The sequence below is a fragment of the Hypanus sabinus genome, chromosome 6, assembly GCF_030144855.1.
Source record: "Hypanus sabinus isolate sHypSab1 chromosome 6, sHypSab1.hap1, whole genome shotgun sequence".
NCBI classification, from domain to species: Eukaryota; Metazoa; Chordata; class Chondrichthyes; order Myliobatiformes; family Dasyatidae; genus Hypanus; species Hypanus sabinus.
In genome coordinates this window covers 165,735,144-165,755,096 of record NC_082711.1, presented here as the reverse complement: position 1 = coordinate 165,755,096, position 19,953 = coordinate 165,735,144, and the positions used below count along the sequence as shown (strand labels likewise).

Below are 19,953 nucleotides of genomic sequence, written 5' to 3'. Positions count from 1 at the left end.
GCCCAAGTCCGTGCCCACTGGAGGCCTGTCCTGAGCTTAAAGGACTGTGTATATTTTTTGGGGGGGGGGGAGGAAGAGGGCTTGTTTTTGCCGTTGTTCTTTTGTTGGTTGACGTGTTCTCAGTTGTTCTGCTGAACAGTGTGGGGATGCTGTGTTGGCGCCAGAACGTGTGGTTGACGCTTGTGGATGCCCCCAGCGCATCCTGCAGTGTGTTGGTTCTATGTTTTGGTGCACCTGAATTTTGATTCAGTAGCTGAGATGACCCACATTGTAAACAACTTCTGAATAACTTAACCATAATTTGTGTACGACCATAGCAACATCACACAATTTTTTTAAAAATTATTTTTTAATTTATTGAGATACAGCATAATATAGGCTCTTCTGGCCTTTCAAGCCCAGCAACACCCCCACTTCTACCCTAGCCTAATCATGGGACAATTTACAATGACCAACTAACCAGTACAACATACAAACTCCTTACAGACAGCGGTGGGAATTGAACCTGGGTCACGTGTACTGTAAGGTGTTATGCTAACCACTACGCTACCATAGCCATTTCTAGCAGCCACTAGCCAGTGTTTTGTAACTGAACAGATAATCTGTTCCAGTCATAAACACAACATATCCTGCAGCTGCTGGAAATCCAGAGCAACGCACACAAAGTTCTGGAGGAACTCAACAGGTCTGGAGAGGAATAATCAGTCCACATTTTAAGCCGAGACATGAGTCCTGATGAAGGTTCTCGGCCTGAAATGTTGACTGCTTATACCTCTACAGAAATCAGCTGTTTATTCCCCTGTAGGACTTGTTGTGTATTTAATACTTCGGTAATGTTTCAGTAATCTTGTACATAGATATTTGTTGTGTCATTAAGCATTCTTGTTCATTTAAATAATTTGTTACGGGTTATATGGATAAATGCGTGAACTGTGTACGTCATCACTCTACCACGTGAAAGATGTGTGTCTCGCTTAAAGTAAACACGAAGTTAGACCCGCATTCCCAGACTCCCGTGACTTCTTCTGAATTAGTTTAAACTCTGTTAGTTATAAAACGTAACGGGCCTCTCCTTAGTTGCAGTCTGACCTGCATTTTGTGTGTGATCTGTTCTAGCGATGTTGATTGAGGATTATATGTTCTCCAGGACATCGGAATAACACTCCTTCCAAAATATTCCTTGGGAGTTTTTACTTCCACTCAAGAGGGGTGGCAGGACCTTGGTTGAACACTTTGGCTGAAACAGTGCAGCTCAGGTTTAGACCCCAGATTTTCTGTCACAAAGATGTGTGTGACTGCTACTTACTGAGTCATAGCTATGTTCCTCTTCATTGCCTCATCTGTCACGTTCCCCTCCTATCAGATTCCTTCATCATCAGCCCTTCAGCTTTTCCACCTATCACTTCACAGCTTCTCACTTCACCCCCACCCACCTGGTCTCACCTATACCTCAAAACATGAGAAAATTTGCAGATGCTGGAACTCCGAGCAATATAACACACGTACAAAATGCTGGAGGAACTCAGCAGGCCAGGCAGCATTGATGGAAGGGTCTTGGACCAAAACATTGACTGTTTGCTCTTTTCCATAGATGCTGCCTGGGTTGCTGGATTCCTCCTGCATTTTGTGTGTGATGTTCAGCTATACCTCCCAGTTTGAACTCTTTTCCCTGCCCCCATCTTCACATTCTGGTTTCTTACCCCTTCTTCTCCAATCTTGGTGAAAGATCTCAGCCCGAAACGTCAACTCATTCTTGCTCTCTGTAGATGCTGCCTGACGTGCCGAGTTCCTCCAGCTTTTTGTGTGTGTAGCTTTGGATGTACAACTTTCGCTGAATCCCTTGTGTTTGTTACCTGTTATTTATTGTTTATTTTCCTGGCCGAAGTCAGGGTTGGGAAGGAGGGTCGAACTGTGGGGGTATTCTGAAGTTGACTGAATTACACAATTTAGAGAACAGTTTAATTGAGAAAGTGAATTGATATGTAAAAAATTCCCTTGGAAACTTCACAGGGTCAGAGGTGTGGACATTTAAGTGAGGAGTTTACGGATCCAGCACTAGTTTATTAACTGCTGTCCACACATCACTATTTGTGTAGTGTTTAAACTGGAGAGTATGAAAAAACCCAGAGCAGGATTCCTATTATTTAATCCCAAAGAGGTGTCTGGACCAACCTGGGAATCTGGTGACAGGCCAAACAAGCACAGTGCTCTCCAGGGTCAAGGATTCTTTAAACTGTGCTTGGCAGTCTGTCAGCAATATGAGGTTTAACACATATTGACTTAACCCATTAAACCCTTGTCACTTAAGTCAAGAAACTCGCTGTCAAACATGGCTTGGAATTGGTCTCCATCCAAACGGGCAGACAAGCCTCAGGGAAAGGGATGGATCGAGATTAATGACTAGCAATCGAAAGGCATCGCATTCCTTTGCCTCTGCCAGTGACAAATTACCACTGTGGTGAATCTGGAATGAATAATTATTTGAAAACAAATGTACAATGGTGTCTTTTGGTTACAGACTTTTACCTTTACCTTATCAAATATTGGAGCTGTTCATGACTAAATTTGGAACAAGGTGGTTTGCAGATTTCATTGCAGCGGAACACGTGGAACGTGCGCACTGGTAGGCCCATGCAAAATGAGAAGGCCTTTAAGTATAGGAGGCCCAGTCAATTCACTGTGTGATCCAAGTTCAAAGTTCAAAGCAAATTTATTAGCAAAGTATGTATTTGTCACCATATACTACACAGAGATTCGTTTTCTTGTGGGCATTCCCTGTAGATACAAAGTAACACAACAGAATCAATGAAAAACTATACACAAAAGAAGACGGGCAAACAACTACCGTGCTAAAGATGACAAACTATGCAAATACAAAAAAACCCAACAATAATAGTAAGTAATATAGAGAACAATCAGCTGCATGCGCATTGGTCACATTCTCATAGTCGATCTGATGAGGTTCACCTCAGCCAATAACAACTATGGTATAACTCGTAATAAACTTCTCCCAGTGTTACTACTTCAGAAGATTTCCACTCTTCCCCAACAATGCCTGTAACCAGGGTGTCTCCTGTTCCCCCTCGAGCTTCTCTGGAGATGCTTGGATACGTTTTATCTGGCTTGGCGATTTTTCCTCGCTTGTGTTACACCTTTAAGTATTATCACACCCAATATTTTGCATTCTCCCTCATTATTATCTATGTATGCTTCATCCCTCTCTTCCAGGAACATTCATTCAGAAACATGACCCATCTCCTGCCTGCACTCGGATTATGTGTTTGGTCACTGCTACACCGTACACTTTCCCTTGGTAGATATGCCTACTCTGAGTCATATTAATTCAGTGACTTTTCAAGTACCTTCCTTTATTTTACTTGCCAATATTATTTCATGTGCCTTCATTGCCTATCCAACTTCCTTTAAAGTTTTAACCCTACACACCTCTATTTCTCCAGAGTTAATCTCTGTGCTTATCACAACTTCCCTCTTATTGTCCTGTCCTATATGTGTGCTGCGTGATGTCCAGGGTGGGGTTTAGATTTCGGAGCTCTCCATTTTCTCTTATTAGTCTGACCCCTCACTACCTATTGTTGAATACCTTCCACTGTCCCATTTCCAGTCTATTTTACCCGAGTCACATGTTAGCTCGATAAAATTGGGTTTACTCCAACGTAGAACCTTAAATCTGAGTCCTTCGTTGGCCTGATCTCACTGCAACTAAATTAGAATCATTCCCTCCCTCTACTACACTTAGAATGCAAGGAATCAGAATCAGGTTTATTATCACCGGCATGTGACGTGAAATTTGTTAACTTAGCAGAAGCAGTTCAATGCAATACATAATCTAGCAGAGAAAGAAAATAATAATAATAAATAAAATACATAATAAATAAACAAGTAAATCAATTATGTTTATTGAATAGATTTTTTAAAAATGTGCAAAAACAGAAATAATATATATTTTAAAAGTAAGGTAGTGTGCACAGGTTCAATGTCCATTTAGGAATCAGATGGCAGAGGGGAAGAAGCTGTTCCTGAATCACTGAGTGTGTGCCTTCGGGCTTCTGTACCTCTTACCTGATGGTCACAGTGAGAAAAGGGCATGCCCTGGGTGCTGGAGGTCCTTAATAATGGACGCTGCCTTTCTGAGACACCACTCCCTAAAGATGTCCTGGGTACTTTGTAGTCTAGTATCCAAGATGGAGCTGACTAGATTTACAACCTTCTGCAGCTTCTTTCAGTCCTGTGCAGTAGCCCCTCCATACCAGCCAGTGATGCAGCTTGTCAGAATGCTCTCCATGGTACAACTATAGAACTTCTTGAGTGTATTTGTTGACATGCCAAATCTCTTCGAACCCCTAGTAAAGTATAGCTGCTCACTTGCCTTCTTTATGACTACATCATAGGAGTTGGTTCAATCAACTATAGACCTTGAGACCATATAGGACGCAGGAGGAGAATTAGGCTACTTGCTCTATCAAGTCGGCCCTGCCATTCATTCATGTCTGATTTATTTTTCCCAGTCTCCTGTTTTCTCCCCAAAACCTTTGACACCCTTACTATTTAAAACCTTTGCTTTTAGTATAACCAATGAAATAGCCACCAGTGTTCCCTCTGAGGAGTGCGTGTGTGCTTGCGCGCACATCTTTTACTAGCAGAGCACAGAGAAATTTAAACTGTCCTCGAAAGGTTGTTGCCCTGTACCTCGTTGGCATGTCAAGTATATTTCACGATTGTACTCAATCACATTTCCTTTTCCTGTTTCTGACGCGGATGACATTGACCGTGTGGAGTTTGCAGTGATTTTCTGCAGGTTTTAGGACTGGCTTATTTATAATGTTTTTATTGAAGAAATTATTCAGTGTGCACATGTTCCTGTCACTGGGGGAAAAAATTGCATAGCACAAGATTTTTGCACACACTGTTCATTACAAATTGGAGGAACATTGTTGGCGACCATATCTGCCTGTGGCAACGGATTCCACAGATTCACCAGCCTCTGGCTACAGAAATTCCTCCTGCCTCTGTTCTAAAGGGATGTACTTTTTCTCTGAGGGTGTGCCCTCTGCGCCAGACTCGCCCACTATTCGAAACATCTTCTCCACTTTCACTCTATCTGGGCCCTGTCAATATTCAGTAGATTTCAGGGAGTGCCCCTCTCATTCTTCTAAACTTGAGTGAGTACAGGCCCATATATTAACTCTTTCATTCCCGGGATCATTCTTCTGATCCTCGTCTGGACCCTCTCTAAAGCTTACACATCCACCCTCTATATAATGCTGTCTGCATTGTAAATACATGCTGGTATTTGTGCATTTATGCATATTTTGTTCCATATCTGTACTTGAACCTTTAACTTGTATTTTATATGACTTTTTATTCTTTATTAATTGTTGAATGTTTTTGTTGCATGTTACTCCTGCGCACTACCCCACATTTGTACTACATGTGAATGTACATGGCGAACAAAGTAGATTTTTAATCCTTAGGTGTGGGGCCCAAAGCTGCTCACAGTATTTTTTATAAAGCCTGGGAAATTTTCTTGAGGATTTGCATCCTTGCTTTTATGATTTAATGTTAGAGATTTGGAATCTGGGGAAATTCTTTGTTACGTTTTCATAAAACACGTCAATTTTCTGAATTAAAATCGTACTCTGTGTCACTTTTGAAATTCTTTGAGCTGACGCTGTTCGATCTGATTTCATTCAGATTTATTTTATTGACATAAATAAAAGAAGAGTAGACCCTTCTGGTCCTAATCATGGGACAATTTACAATGACCTACTAAACTACTAACAGGTGCATCTTTGGACCGTGGGAGGAAACCCACGCAGTCACGGGGTGATTGTCCAAACTCCTTACAGGCAGTGGTGGGAATTGGTACCGTGAAGCATTGTGCTGACCTCTACGCCACCGTGCTGACAGAGTTTTGTATTGTATTCCATGGCCAGTTACGTTTTCAAAGATGGTTGTGTCTCCTAATTTTACTAAAGAAAAACAAAGTTTATTTCACAAGTTATGTTTTTAAGTATTGTAAATTCACAGCAATTGATCACGTTGTCCCAACCTGGACTATAAATGGTAGGAATTTGCTATGGTGCCTCAACAATGAATGAAACCCTCTGATATCATATTGCTGGGAAGTCACTAGTCCCATTTGTTTTAGAACTGGGGGAAATTAAGAAAAAGACAAGGATATAAATAAAGGCAAGGATTATGTTTATATTCAGCAGCAGATAATAGACGTTTGGAATGTAGACAATTAATTAGAAGTCAGTTTCTATGGTTTGGGAAACCACAGGAAAATAGTAACACTTGTGCAACTTAAATTTGTCTGAAGACAATGTCTTCATAAGCATAAGGGACTATTCTCCGTTTTTAGCCCATTGCCACTACTGGGGTATAAGCTGCTGACGTCAGCTTGCCAGATCCTCTGTCCCCGGCTGAAGGTTGAATGGCCCCATGGCTTCCACTTTCACCACACGACTTCATACGTTTTCTTGGCGACAATCCTTCCTGTCCCGGGGATGGGTCTTTGGAGCTTCTGCTGGTGTTTCTGTAGCTGTGGGTTTTTACGGGATGGGGTTGCTGGCCCCATGCCCAGCCCTCCTCCCTTTCGCAGGCGGGCTTGGGATCATCCACGGCGGAGTTATAAGGGGTATTCAGGTTTAACAAAAAATGTAACAAAGAGCTCCAGACACTGTTAATGGCCAGTGCTACAATGGGCTTTGCTTCTTTTGACAGTTTTATAAGGGAATGGAGTTATAAAATAAAGCATTTTTATAGGCCTCAGGTTCATTGTGCAGCCCGGGCGAGCAACAGAACCAATTAAGTGCTCTATTATCTAGCTGACATTTACCAGGCAAACCGTTTCAGTACAGGGAAGGAGAGCCCACTACTGTGTTTACAATGAAAAGTTCTCAGAAGGTTCATTAAAATTAATTTTGCTTAATTGACATAGAAATGCACTTTGTCCCACTTATCAAGCATAATTCTGATATTGAACTAGTGGTTAACCCTCATTCAGAAGGTTAATCATGTTGATTGACTGCTGTGCTTGCACTATTGTGATTGGTTGATGTAAGCAAGGCCACAGATAGAGACAGGGTTACATTTGGATGTTGATTCATTACCGACAACACTGCAATGTATTTGCAAACAAGAGAAGACCTGCAGATGCTGAAAATCTGAGCAGCACACACAAAATGCTGGAGGAACTCAGCAGGCCAGGCAGCATCTAGGGAAAAAAATGCAGTTGACGTTTCAGGCCAAAACCCTTCGTCAGGACATGGTGGGCAGTCCTACCGAAGGGTTTCGGCCCGAGACGTTGACTGTACTTTTTTCCGTAGGTGCTGCCTGGCCTGCTGAGTTCCTCCAGCATTTTGTGCGTGTTGTTACAAAGTATTTGTTCAACTCACTTCATTGCAGGTGAGGAACTTGGTCTGAAGTTTGTTACAGTTTCTCCCATGTTTACCTTTTTAAAGATTTGAAGACAAGCTTATTTGTCACATGTACATCAAAACATTGAGACTCACAGTGAAGTGTGTTCTTTGCATTAACAACCAACACAGTCTGAGAATAGTGCTGTGGGCAGTCCACTAGTGTCACCGCACTTCTGGCACCAATTTAGCATACCCATAATGTTACTAACCCTGAGGTCTCTTCTGATCTCTGTCAGGACTGTCGTTTTAAAAAATATTCCTCATATATCATGACACATGACGTACGGTGTCTGAAAATGAACCTTAGGGTTGTATTTGGTGACATGCATGTTCTTTGATAATAAATGTACTTTGAACTTCAAACACAGAAAGCCATTCAGCCCATCGAGTCTTTGCCAGGTGTTAGAGCACTCCCACCAATTGCATTCCCTCACTTATTCCCATAGATTCTATTCTCCTTCACCTGCCCGTTGATCCCCCCCCCCCCCCACCCCACCCCCGATTCTTCTAATGTCCAGCCCGGCATGTGAGACAATCTACAGTCCCCAATCCCCAATTAACCTTCTAACCAACCAACAGGGCTTTGGGATATGGGACGAAAGCCAGAGCACCCAGGGGAACCCCGGACATTCACAGGGAGAACACGCAGATTCCATACTGACAGTCTGAGACGCTGGAGTTGTAAAGCGGCAGCACTACCTGCTGCAGCCGAGTCCCATCATAAGCTTGTAAAAAGGTCACACCACTGGCATCGGTGGGCCTAACACCCACTCTATCTTGCCTCCATGGATTTACATTTCAACTTTTAAAAAACTGAGCAATCACTTTGTTATCTGTTGTGACATCATGAAAGCTTTCTTTCATCCACACTGTTGTTGAGTTAAAGTTGAAAAGGCGCCTTCAAGTGAGACCACCTGAATATGGATCGGAATTTTAAAATCCTGAGAATTATTCAAGCACCTTTGGGGATTAAATAATTTTTTTTTCCTCACTGCTTTTCAGAAGGGAAATACTGAAGTGACTTGTGACAAAGCAAGTCTTAAATTCTTGCCTGAGTCACTCTGGTGACACGAGAACACTGAATCAGGCAGGCAGTCCACAGGGGTACAGTATAGCACTCTTGGAAGTGCAGTCTTTGAGATAGGCTTGCATGTTAAAGTACCCTTTGCCCTCACAAGAGCATGTAAAACATTTCAGCGAATGCTTGGGAGTTATAGCTGGTGCAGCGTACAATTCTTGTCCATCAAAGACCACTCCATTTTTATTTGCCAAAATCTGACCTGAAGCAACCACCATTTGGTTAATGAGAGTAACCACCCTCCAAAATGTCCTGTGCACCTGTAGAGGCACCGTGAGCCACACGACGGCAGCCTTCGCCTTCACTCATCCGGGTATAAGGAATAATCAAAGATGAGAAAATCTGCTGATGCTGGAAGTCCAAGGCAACTCAAACAAAGCGCTAGAGGAACTCAGCAGGCCAGGCAGCATCTGTGGAAAAGAGTAAACAGTCGACGTTTCGGGCCGAGACCCTTCGTCAGGACCAAAAAGGAAGGAGAGAAGTCTTAATAAGAAGGTTGGGGAGGGGAGGAAAGTATAAAGTGGTTGGTGGTAGGTGAAACCAGGAGGGGAAGAGGGTGAAGTTACGAGCTGGGAAGTTGATTGGTGAAAGAGATACAGTGCTAGAGAAGGGGGAATCTGATAGGAGAGGACAGAAGGCCATGGAAGAAAGGGAAGGGAGAGGAGCACCGGGGGCGGGGGGGTGATGAACAAGTAAGAAGGGGTGAGAGGGAAACACACATAGGGAAAGGTGAAGGAGAGGAGGGGGAGCAATTACTGGAAGTTTGTGAAATCGATGTTCATGCCATCAGGTTGGAGGCCTGATGGTCTTTAGTCCTCCCCTATCAGTTCCTCCCTTCTCCAGGTCTTTATCTCTTTCACCAATTAACTCCCCAGCTCTTTACTTCAGGATGTATATTGTGTACATTTCTCCGACATTAAATGTGCCTATGGAAACCCTTCCCCCTCTCCCGATTTCACCTATCACCAACCACCTTGTACTTCTTCCTCCCCTCCCCCACCTTCTTACTCGAACTTCTCTTCTTCGTTTCCAGTCCTGATGAAGCATCTCAGCCCGAAACATCGACTGGTTACTCTTTTCCATAGACGCCGAGTGACTTGCTGAGTTCCTCCAACATTTTGTATGTGTTGGAAGGAAGAGATAAAAATTCTGAACCCACTGTGAGGCACTTTAAATTATCCCTTTTAGGATTGTTAATTTAAATGGAACTAACACAAAATTATTTTACTCTTAATTGCTTTATCTGAAATTTCTGGTCGTGCCTGGGGCTGGACTCCACACAGCTGATTCCCCATTCATGCTAGTTTCTTTGAATGAAAAAAATCCCTGGAGAAAGATGATGGGCTGCCTAAAATAAAAGTGGGTTTTGGCTCGAATCATCTCACTCTGTACAAGTTCTGCTGGTGTAGCACACACAAAATGCTGGGGGAGCTCAGCACGTCAGGCAGCATATATGAGGAAGAATAAACAGTCGACGTTTTGGCCCGAGACCCTATTGTTGGTTCTTTCACCCACCGAGCCTCACAGGGACCTGTAGGTAACTTAAGCAATTTCTACGGCATCTCAGCCTGTGCAAAGAGGAGCTACTCAAGTTGTAAACAAGTGAGACAGTGTGAGAAATAAGGAAGTTGGCAACCGTGAAATGGAATGACAGCAGATACACAGAAACAGTCAGTAATGTCCTCACCCTGGCGTTGCACAATGTTTGTCCTGGAATCGAGTGAACTGCTCTTGCAGCCAGATTTCCAGATGAAACCAACTTTGCTTTCTTTGTTGAAGGGAATGTGTTGGAGTGACGGGGCAAGAGAGTTATTGATCCTAAATAACAAAGGTTGAGTTCATTTTTACATCATCAAAATGGTTGTAAGTAATTGCTCTGTCTTCCAGCTAATTTCCTCTTGTCTTGTCTCACTAACTTGGTTTCATCCTCTTCCCTCCCTACATTTGGGAACCTTCCCCTTGTCTGTCTTTTTTGCTCCCACTTGGCTGATTTTCTTGTTCTCCCTCCTGCTTTAAGTTTAGAGTTTTGTCCGAGGCTCTATTCCTTCACTGGAGGTCTTAGCTCGATAGAGGGGGGAACGCAGTTAGGTTAACCCAATAGATTGTGATTTTAAGCTTCACCTGCAGATCTGAGCAGCAAAAGGAGTGGCGCAATAGTGTAGCGGTCAGCGTCAGTGGCCAGCAATCGGGGTTCAATTCCAGCCACTCTCTGTACATTCTCCCGGAGACCATGTGGGGTTCCCCAGGGCGCTCTGGTTCCCTCCCGCATTCCAATGACGTAGGGGTCAGGACTGGTAAGTTGTGGACCTGCTGTGTTGGCACCTGAAGCACGGCAACACTTGTGGGCTCTGTTGGTCGTTATTGATAATGATGGACGTCATTGAGTATTCCGATGGACATGTGACAAATAGAGCTAGCGATTGTCTTTAAAATGTCAGCTGGCATTCTGGTTTGGTACCAAATGTACCTTAGACACATTCTAAGGTACGAGATGTTGAACTGAGGACCCATGCTCTCCCAAGCAAGTGTCCTCTGTCCTCTTAGAAGAAGAGTTGACATGTTTTAGCCTGTTATGGCCAACATTTAACACTCGCCTGAAATCTAAATCAAATTGTCCAGTCATCTGTAACATTACTGTTTGTGGGATCTTGTTGGCCATTTGCTTTACAACACTGATCCTGTTTCAGAAGAACTGAATTGGACATAGAGCACATAAGCTTGTCCTGAGGAGGTGAAAGATTCCATACCAGTGCACGCTCTTTCACTCCTGCACATGGGATGTGCAACCAAAATGCAATTTGTTGTTGCCTCTCCATGTTTTTGCTACATTTATTTTTCTATTTTGTTTGTCTTTCTTTTCTCTCCCCCCCATTTTCCTTCCCTTTCTTCCCTCATAGGCCACTCGCTTCCCGGTGTCTTCCTTCATGAAGGAAGTCCAGGTGCTCTTGGCTATGAACATCTCCACAACCATCAGTGCCCCAACATGGCCAGCTGGCAGGAGGTGCTACTCAGTCAGGGTGAGCTGGGCAGTAGTGCTTTTACATTCTCCAGATCTCATGCCGCACTAACAGAACTCGCCCAACCGAGGCAAGCCTCGGACCATACAACATGGAGCATGGTGCAGCACAGCACCGTGTGGGCCCTGTGGCTTACAGTGTTGTGCTGACCTTTTAACCTACTCCAGGATAAATCCAACCCTTCCCTCCTACATGGCCCATAACCCTCCATTTTTCTTACAACTCTGTGTCTGTCTAAGAGACCATAAGACATAGGAACAGAATTAGGCCATTCAGCCCATCGACTCTGCTCCATCATTCAATCATGGCTGGTTTATTTTCCCTTTCAACGGCACTCTCCTGCCTTCTCCCTGAAGCCTTGGACACTCATACTAACCACAAACATATCAACCTCCTCTTTAAATGTACCCACAACGTAGAGTCTTGTAAATGCTCCTACTGTGTCACCCTCTACTACCACCCTAGCTGTGTGCACTCTAGGTATTTTGCACTTTCTGTGTAAAATAACCTACCTCTGACATCTCTCCTAAACATCCTTCAAAGGATGTCCTCTGGCATTAGCCTTTGGGATAATGGCACTGGCTGTTCACTCTATCTATGCTTTGTATCATCTTATACACCTCTGTCAAGTTGCCTCTCACCTTCCTTCGCTCCAAAGAGAAAAGCCTCAGCTTGCTCAGTCTCGGTGAACTCTCAACCCTACCCCATCTTCCTATCACCAGGGTAACCGAGAAACTCTCCTCTTCTTCCATAATTCTCAATTAAAGAGCAACCATAAACTTATCTCCTGTTCGTTCAGGAAGGTAAGGCTCAAGACAATTCAGTGCTTTGGCAGCGCTCTGTTCATAAACACATTCTGCACAGGAGTACACTCCATGCTCACAGTCCAGTGTAATGTTAGATTGTATTGTTCTGCAGTAAAATTTAACATGGCACAGCAGATACCTTTTCAAATTTCAAAGTAAATATTTTATGTTACCACATACTACCTTGAGATTCCACCAGGATAGAGTAGCGGTTAGCATGGCCCTATTACAGCTTGGGGCGTCAGAGTTCAATCCAGCGCCACCTGAAAAGGGCTTCTCGGTCCTCCCCTTGGGTTTTGCCCAGGTGCTCTGGTTTCCTCCCCCAGTCCAAAGACGTATGGGGTAGGTAGGTCGGTCATTGTTAGTTATCCCATGATTAGGTAAGGGTTAATCAGGGTTTGTTGGGGCTTGCTGGGGTGGTGTGCATTGAAGGGGTGGAAGGACCTTCTCCGCACTGTTTTGCTAAATAGATAAATAAATTCATTTTCTTGCACGCATTCGCAGTAGAACAAAGAAGTGCAGTAGAATCAATGAAAAACTGCATGCAATTAAAACTTGATAAACAACCTGTGTGTAAAAGAAGACAAACTGTGCAAACATACAAACAATTAATTAATTAATACCGAGGACATGAGTTGTGGAGTCCTTGAAAGTGAGTCCATAGGTTGCGGAATCTGTTCAGTGATCAGTTCAGTGGTTCTGTGAGTGAAGTTATCCGCAGTGGTTCAGGAGTTTGATGGTTGAAGAGTAATAACTGTTTCTGAATCTGGTGGCATGGGACCTAAGGCTCCTGTACCTCCTTTCTGATGGCAGCAGTGAGATGATTTAGTCAGATGAATGTCTAACCCCCTGAGAAAACCATCCAGATTCCGTTTACTAGTAAGCATTTTACATTATGGGAAAATACACCAATGGACTGGATGGTGAGAGTCCAGCAATACGGACATACAAAGAGGAACATTGTGTAAGATTAAACAATATCTTAAAATGCAAAGTGTGTATGTACTTCTTGCTGCTTGATCATTAGATCAATCCCCCCCCCGTCGTCGTTAATCCAGGATTACCTGAAGCTGAATGTGAGAAATCCCAGGATTCTCTCCCAGTGCTGTTAATAAGCCAAGGTGCTTAAAGTCATGTTCAGTAGATGAGTTGGACTAAGTTGTTAGATTCCTTTCTGTACCATCTTACTAACTAGGTTGTAGTTATTTGGTTTATGGACAGTGTGGTATTGGACACCAAGGATCAAGTTGGATCTTTGTCCTATGGTGCATCATATGCTTTCCTTCTGGGATATTTTATCCCATATTTTATTGATGTTATTGTGGAGCGCAACTTAAAAACCAAAGCTGAATGACTTTGTCAACAAGCATTGAATTTTGGTTTGCATCATTGTCTTGGCTTGTCTATTTATAGTGTTAAATATCTCCTCTGACAACCTGGAAGGATTTGATGTTCTTATCACATGTTCTTTGCACCCCATACTGATGGTCATCTTGTCCAATTATGTGATGGAGAAGCATTGACTGACATACTCAAACACACTAATGGCCTTTCACCTTTGCCCCCATCACCTTGACAGTATTTATCTTGTGTGTTTTATTTTGTTTGCTCTTCACTGGGTCTTGCCATCTCAGACACTGAATACAGTTTGGCTTATGCCTGTATGTTTGATTTTTTTTAAATTTAATTTTTTGTTGTTGTTGTGTTGTGGCAGGAGTACGATATGGCCAGCAAGGTACCAATGAAGTCCCCTCTTCCTCGACGATCAGTCACCACGGTAACAGTGCCATGGTAACAAGCCAAACAGTTCTACAGCAAGTCTCGCCAGCAAACCTGGACCCCGGCCACAGTCTGCTGTCACCTGACGGCAAGATGGTGAGCACACCCTACACCATTGTAACTGCAAAAGCTGATAAGATAAGAGTCTGGGAAGGGAAAACAAGTGGGGCTTGTCTTAAATGGTGTAAGGCTTATATTAAACAATGGGAGCTCTGTAGGAAAAGCAGGCCTGGAATCCAAAGCAAGTTGGGATCGAACGGCTTTGCCGTAACCCCTATCCTCACGGAGTATTAAAGGCATGTATCCAGAGATCAACCCGTAACATTGACAAAGGAACCATTTTAGTTTATTGATTGAATTGTAAAGTTCCATTCCAGGCATAACACTGCAACGCTTAGGTCTATAATAAAGTCAATTAGTTCATCTATTTTTTTATATATATATCGCCTCCCATAACTCTGGAACAACTATACCAGTTGGGACAAGAGACAATATTGTCAGGGCATTTACCTTTTATTTCTGAAGAAGGGCCTCAGCCTGAAGTGTCGACTGTTTATTCCTCTCTTTAGATGCTGCCTGGCCTGCTGAGTTTCTCCAGCATTTTGTGTGGGTTGCTCTGGATTTCCAGCATCTGCAGAATCCCATTTTTTAAAAACTTTTTTTTTCATTTACCTTTCCGCCTTTCTTTCGTCAAGAGCATGTTGACATTGTGTTTGTGTTAATGGATGGAGTGAAACCCCATCCCCGCAGCAGAGACGTTGAAACACAAGTAATTAAATAAATTGAGAGAATTAATAGGCCTCAATAGGCAGAAGTGGCCATGAAGCCTGTCAAAGGACAAACCACGAGGGGTTCACTGATGTCTTACAGGGGAGGGGATCCGCATCCTGATTTTGTCTGGGTGCAGCCATTGAACTGCCTGATTCTGAATTTTAGCATGATCAGAGGGCTGTTAGGGAAGGTTAGTCATTCTTCTTTCACTTTGCCTTTCTGTCCTAAATCGGGGCACAATGCAACCTGCTTAGTCTGTCTCCAAAGACTGGTTCTTTGCAGCTTTAGCTGTCCTCCATAAGATCTGAGCCCTTCTTAGAATTAGAAATGGAATAGATTTATTACTGTCATGGTGGCCCAGCAGTTAGCACAGTGCTGTACAGTGCCAGCGACCACTGTTTGGGGTTCCATCCCTGCAAGGAGTTTGTACGTTCCAGCCCTGACCGCAGTGGGTTTCCTCTGGGTGCTGTGGTTCCAAAGTTGTACGGTTAGGTTTAGTGAGTTGTGGGCATGCTGAGTTGGTGCTGGAAACGGGGTGAAGCTCGCAGGCTGCCCAGCACATTCCTTATAGATTTGATGCAAGCGATGAATTCACTGTATGTTTCAATGTACATCTGACAAATAAGGTTAATCTCCCTTTCTTTTTGTTCCACCAAGCACAAGGAAGATGAGTTCCTTGAAAAGCACAATAAAACAGGAGCAGGAGTAGGCTGCTCATCTTCTCGGGGCTGCCCCACCAAACTATATGATTGTCCAGGCTTTCACACTTCACTCTCGTTGTCCAGTCTTTCAAAAATGCATCTGCTTCCTGTTTAAATACTTCCAATGAGGAGGCCTCTGCAGCTCTTTGGGACAGAGAACTTCAGGTCACCACTTTCTGCGTGTAGAACTTCCCTGCGCCTCAGTTTTAGGTTCAGAGCAATGTTTCTCCCGTAGGAGACACCAAATGCAAATTGAGTGTCCACTTTGCAGAATAACCCCATTCAGTGCACAAGGGTGGGATTCAAGATTCAAGGCTCAAGTTCACTTATCGTGTGCATATCGAAACATACAGTAAAATGTGTCATTTGGGCTAACAACCAACACACCCGAGGGTGTGCTGGGGGCAGCCTGCAAGTATTGCCCACAATGCTCGGCAGAATAACATAGACCACAACGAAACAGAACGCAAGCACCCACACACATACAAAGCCTTTTAACCACAGGGCAGGGATTAGTATTGGTTATTATGATCATATGAACCTAGATACATTTAAAAGGTTCTGTTTTGTGTGCCGACCAGGAAGATCATAATGGCTTCAAGGCTAAAAAGAAACGATGTGGAATACAGTAACAGCTGTGCAGGAAAACAAATGAAATGCAAGGGCCACAGCAAAGGAGACTGGGAGATCAAGAGTTTAACCTTTTAGCATACGCTCAATGGCCACTTATTGGGTACCTCCTAAAATGGCCAATGAGCGTGTGTTTGTGGTCTCCATCCATTTCAATGTCCGACGTAATCTGCATTCAGAGATGCTCTTCAGCACGCTGCCGTTGTGATGTGTGGTTATTTGAGTTACTGTCACCTTCCTGTCAGCTTGAACCTGTCTGGCCGTTCTCCGACCTCTCTCATTAACGAGGCACTTTTTTCCCCCACAGAACTATGTCCACTGGATTTTATTTTGGCTTTCACACCATTCTCTGTGAAATTGTTGTGCATGAAATTCCCAGGAGGTCAGCAGTTTGTGAGAAACTCACAACCATTCCATAGTCAAAGTCGCTTGGTTCACATTTCTTCCCCATTCTGATGTTTGATCTGAATAACAGCTGAACCTCTTGACCACGTCTGCATGCTCTTATGCATTGACTCCCTGCCACACAATTGGTTGACATATGTTAGCATATATATACTTTGAACTTTGATTAGATGCACTAATGAGCAGGTATACAGGTATACCTAATAAAGTGAACACTGGGAGTATATCACTGAGCATTAGTTGCTTTAATTCTCTGTTCCACTTCCAATGTCAACTAGTGAATGACTGTATTAGGGTGGAGGTCGAGAGAAGCAGAAAGACCCCTCTTTTGTCTTTACAGCTTTCTTGATCTGTAACCTAGTACAGACATTCCCTTTGCTCTCTCCATCCCACCCCTTCTCAGCATCTTAAAGTTTCTAACTTTCCCCGGTTCCAGTGAAAGATTATCACTCTGTTTCTCTCTCCACAGATGTTGCCTGACCCCCAGAGTGTTTCCAGCGTTTTCTGTTGTTTGTGGCAGCTTTTTGAGCATCACCACATTTCCAGTTACAGCAAGAATTGTTCATTGGTAGTGACGTTCTTGCAGTACAGTTTGGGTGGTACATTGACGCAGATAGTACAACCACTGCCTTGGACTGCCAGAGTCTGGCATTCAACAAAGTCTGGAGAGCAATAAGTCAGCCCAAAACATCAACTATTTATTTCCTTCTATAGATGCTGCACAACCTGCTGAGTTGCTACGGCATTTTCTGTGTGCTACTCCGGATTTCCAGCATCTGCAGAATCTCTTTTTTCCTGGGATCAATCCTGTATGCATAGAGTTTGCATGTTCCCCTGTGACCACATGGGTTTCCCATGCACCCTCTGATTTCCTCCCACACCCCAAATATGTGTGGGTAGGCAGGTGAATTCCCAATTGTAAATGGCCCCCAGTCTTCAGGAGAACGGTCAAATCTGAAGTACTTGTGGGAAGACAGGGAAAATATAATGGGATCTGGGTAGGATTAGTGTAAATGAATGGTTGGTAGTCAGCGTGAATTCAGTGGGTCAAAGAGCTTGACTTGATCCCATATGACTTCAAAGTCAAATTTATTACATGTCACCACATACAACTCTGAGATTCTTTTTCTGTGGGCTAAGCTTTTTCAGGATATTACTAGGATTGCTTTGAATACATTGAATCTTCTTTTCCATCCATTTTGAGTGTTGTTTATCACAGTGGGCAAGTCGGTGTTCTGAGTAAGTGCAGGACACGATTTCTTCGGCACAGGTTTAGAGAGCTGTCATGTCTTCTGCAAATTGCCCTGGAACTGTCCTGGAGTTGAAAGAGAGAGGGAAGGAGGGAGGAAAGGTTACTTATTTTGCTGTTCATAAACACGATCTGATGTCCCGTTGAAGGGCCTCGGCCTGAAACGTTAACTGATTACTCTTTTCCATTAATGCTGCCGGGCCCACTGAATTCCTCCAGCATTTTGTGTCTCGCTTTGTTTTGCTGTTGTTGTTTTGTTGCTTCTTGTGTTCCGTGTTCTTCTGCCAAGCATTATGACTTGCTGTGTTGACGCTGGAATGTGTGTCGACATTTGCAGACTGCCCCCAGCACACTCCTAGGTATGTTAACACAAATGAGGCAGTTCACTGTATGTTTCGATGCATATGTGACCAATAAATCTCAATCTGGACTGTTTCATAATCCTTTAACAATGTTTGTGATCCACTGGATCTGTGAAATTTGTAGTTATAATTGTTTTTTTTTTCATATTTGTTGACGGGATAGGGGTGTCATTATCCATACCACCGTTTATTGTCCAGTGAGGAGGCAGCTAAGTCTCAGCTGTAATTGTGGACCTGGAGTCACATGTAGTGGTCAGGGAGGAAGGGGAACCTGTAGAGCTTTGTAATACAAGTCTCTGCTTCATTACTCTTTGCAGATACACTGTTCCATTTTGGTGATGCACCGCAAACTGCACTGGTAACTTTTTGCATTGTGTCTGACCTATTTTATTTGCCTCTCTGCTGCAGATCACTGCCGCTGGTGGACCCCTGCCTCCGGTCAGCACGCTGACAAACATCCACAGCCTGTCACAGCCGCCACATCACAACCACCAGCAAACGCAGAACCTCATCATCAACCCGCTGTCTGGAGTCATGGCGATAGCACAAAGTAGGGCTTCTTCCCTCCCTCCAAATTAACAGCTTCCTGGCTTTTTATGCTTTGTATATAATTGACGTTCTGTAGGCTTGGGCCAACATGTGCTTATGTTTACTCATGAGGGAAAGGGTTGGTCTGCAAAATGGCTGCACCCTTGGCAAATGGCGGGCTGTAAAGAAGCAAAGGTCATGTCCCTCTCTAGTCCTGATGGGATGCGGGAACACGTGATCAGGTCATTAGCAGCTGAATAAATGCCTTGGGAGATGAGCTGGGCTCTAAAGAAATTCAATGCTTTTCCTTCCTCACTTCTGCATGGCAGAATGAACCTTGGGATTCAGGAAGAGTAAAATAACTATCAGGAGGACCCTTTTCATATAATGAGTGACTTTCTTCTGAGTAATGGCACCCCTTCACCAATGTGGCTTGGGGAAAAAAGGAAGAGAAAATTTACAAGGATGCTGGTGGATCTCGAGGACTTAAGTTATAGGGGAAGGTTGAATAGGTTGGGACTTTATTCCTTGAAGCGTAGGAGAATGAGGGGAGATTTGATGAGACATATAGAACTGTGAGGAATCTAGGTAGGATGATTCCGAGCAGGCTTTATCCCCTTCTTGCACTTCTACTTCTTCCTCTCCTCCCGCCACCTTCTTACTCTGGCTTCTCTTTCTTTTCAGTCCTAATGAAGGGTCTCGGCCCGAAACGTCAGCTGTTTACTCTTTTCCCTAGATGCTGCCTGGTCTGCTGAGTTCCTCCAGCACTTTGTGTATGTTGCTTTATCCCCTCAGGTTGGGTGAGACCTGAACTAGAGGTCATAGCTATAGGGTGAAGGGTGAACTGAGGAATCTGAGGGAGAATTTCTTCTGTCAGAGGGTGCTGCGAATGTGGAATGAGCTGCCAGCAGAACTGGTGGATTGCGGGTTCAATTGTAGCATTTAAGAGTGGCTGAAAGAGAGAGGTTTGGTGGGATGTGGTGCAAGTGCAGGTAGATGGGACTGGGCAGAAAACCAGGTTGGTACAGACTAGTTGGGCTGAAGGGCCTGTGTCTGTGCTGAGGTGCTCTAAACTCAATGGCTGTAGCAGAATTTCAAGAATTTCAAGCTCATGTTCTGCAGTGAGATCTGAACCTACTTCTGAGGCGGGGCCACAGTGAATCAAAAGTGCCTCCAGTAAGA

General features: G+C 43.8%; 1 protein-coding gene across 8 annotated transcripts in view; it reads left to right on the top strand.

The window, feature by feature from the left end:
• hnf1ba (HNF1 homeobox Ba) overlaps positions 1-19,953 on the top strand; it is a 107,530-nt gene that overhangs the window by 51,120 nt on the left and 36,457 nt on the right. For 5 of the 8 annotated variants that reach the window (XR_009512821.1, XR_009512820.1, XR_009512819.1 and 2 more), the window contains exons 5-7: positions 11,421-11,540; positions 14,061-14,221; positions 18,652-18,793. Coding sequence is in view for 1 of the 8 variants with exons in the window: in XM_059973384.1 (XP_059829367.1) it covers positions 11,421-11,540; positions 14,061-14,221; positions 18,652-18,793 (423 nt within the window). In the remaining 7 variants the exon portion in view is untranslated. The remainder of the gene's footprint in view (positions 1-11,420; positions 11,541-14,060; positions 14,222-18,651; positions 18,794-19,953) is intronic. The other 3 variants (XR_009512824.1, XR_009512823.1, XR_009512822.1) reach the window with 1 other exon arrangement.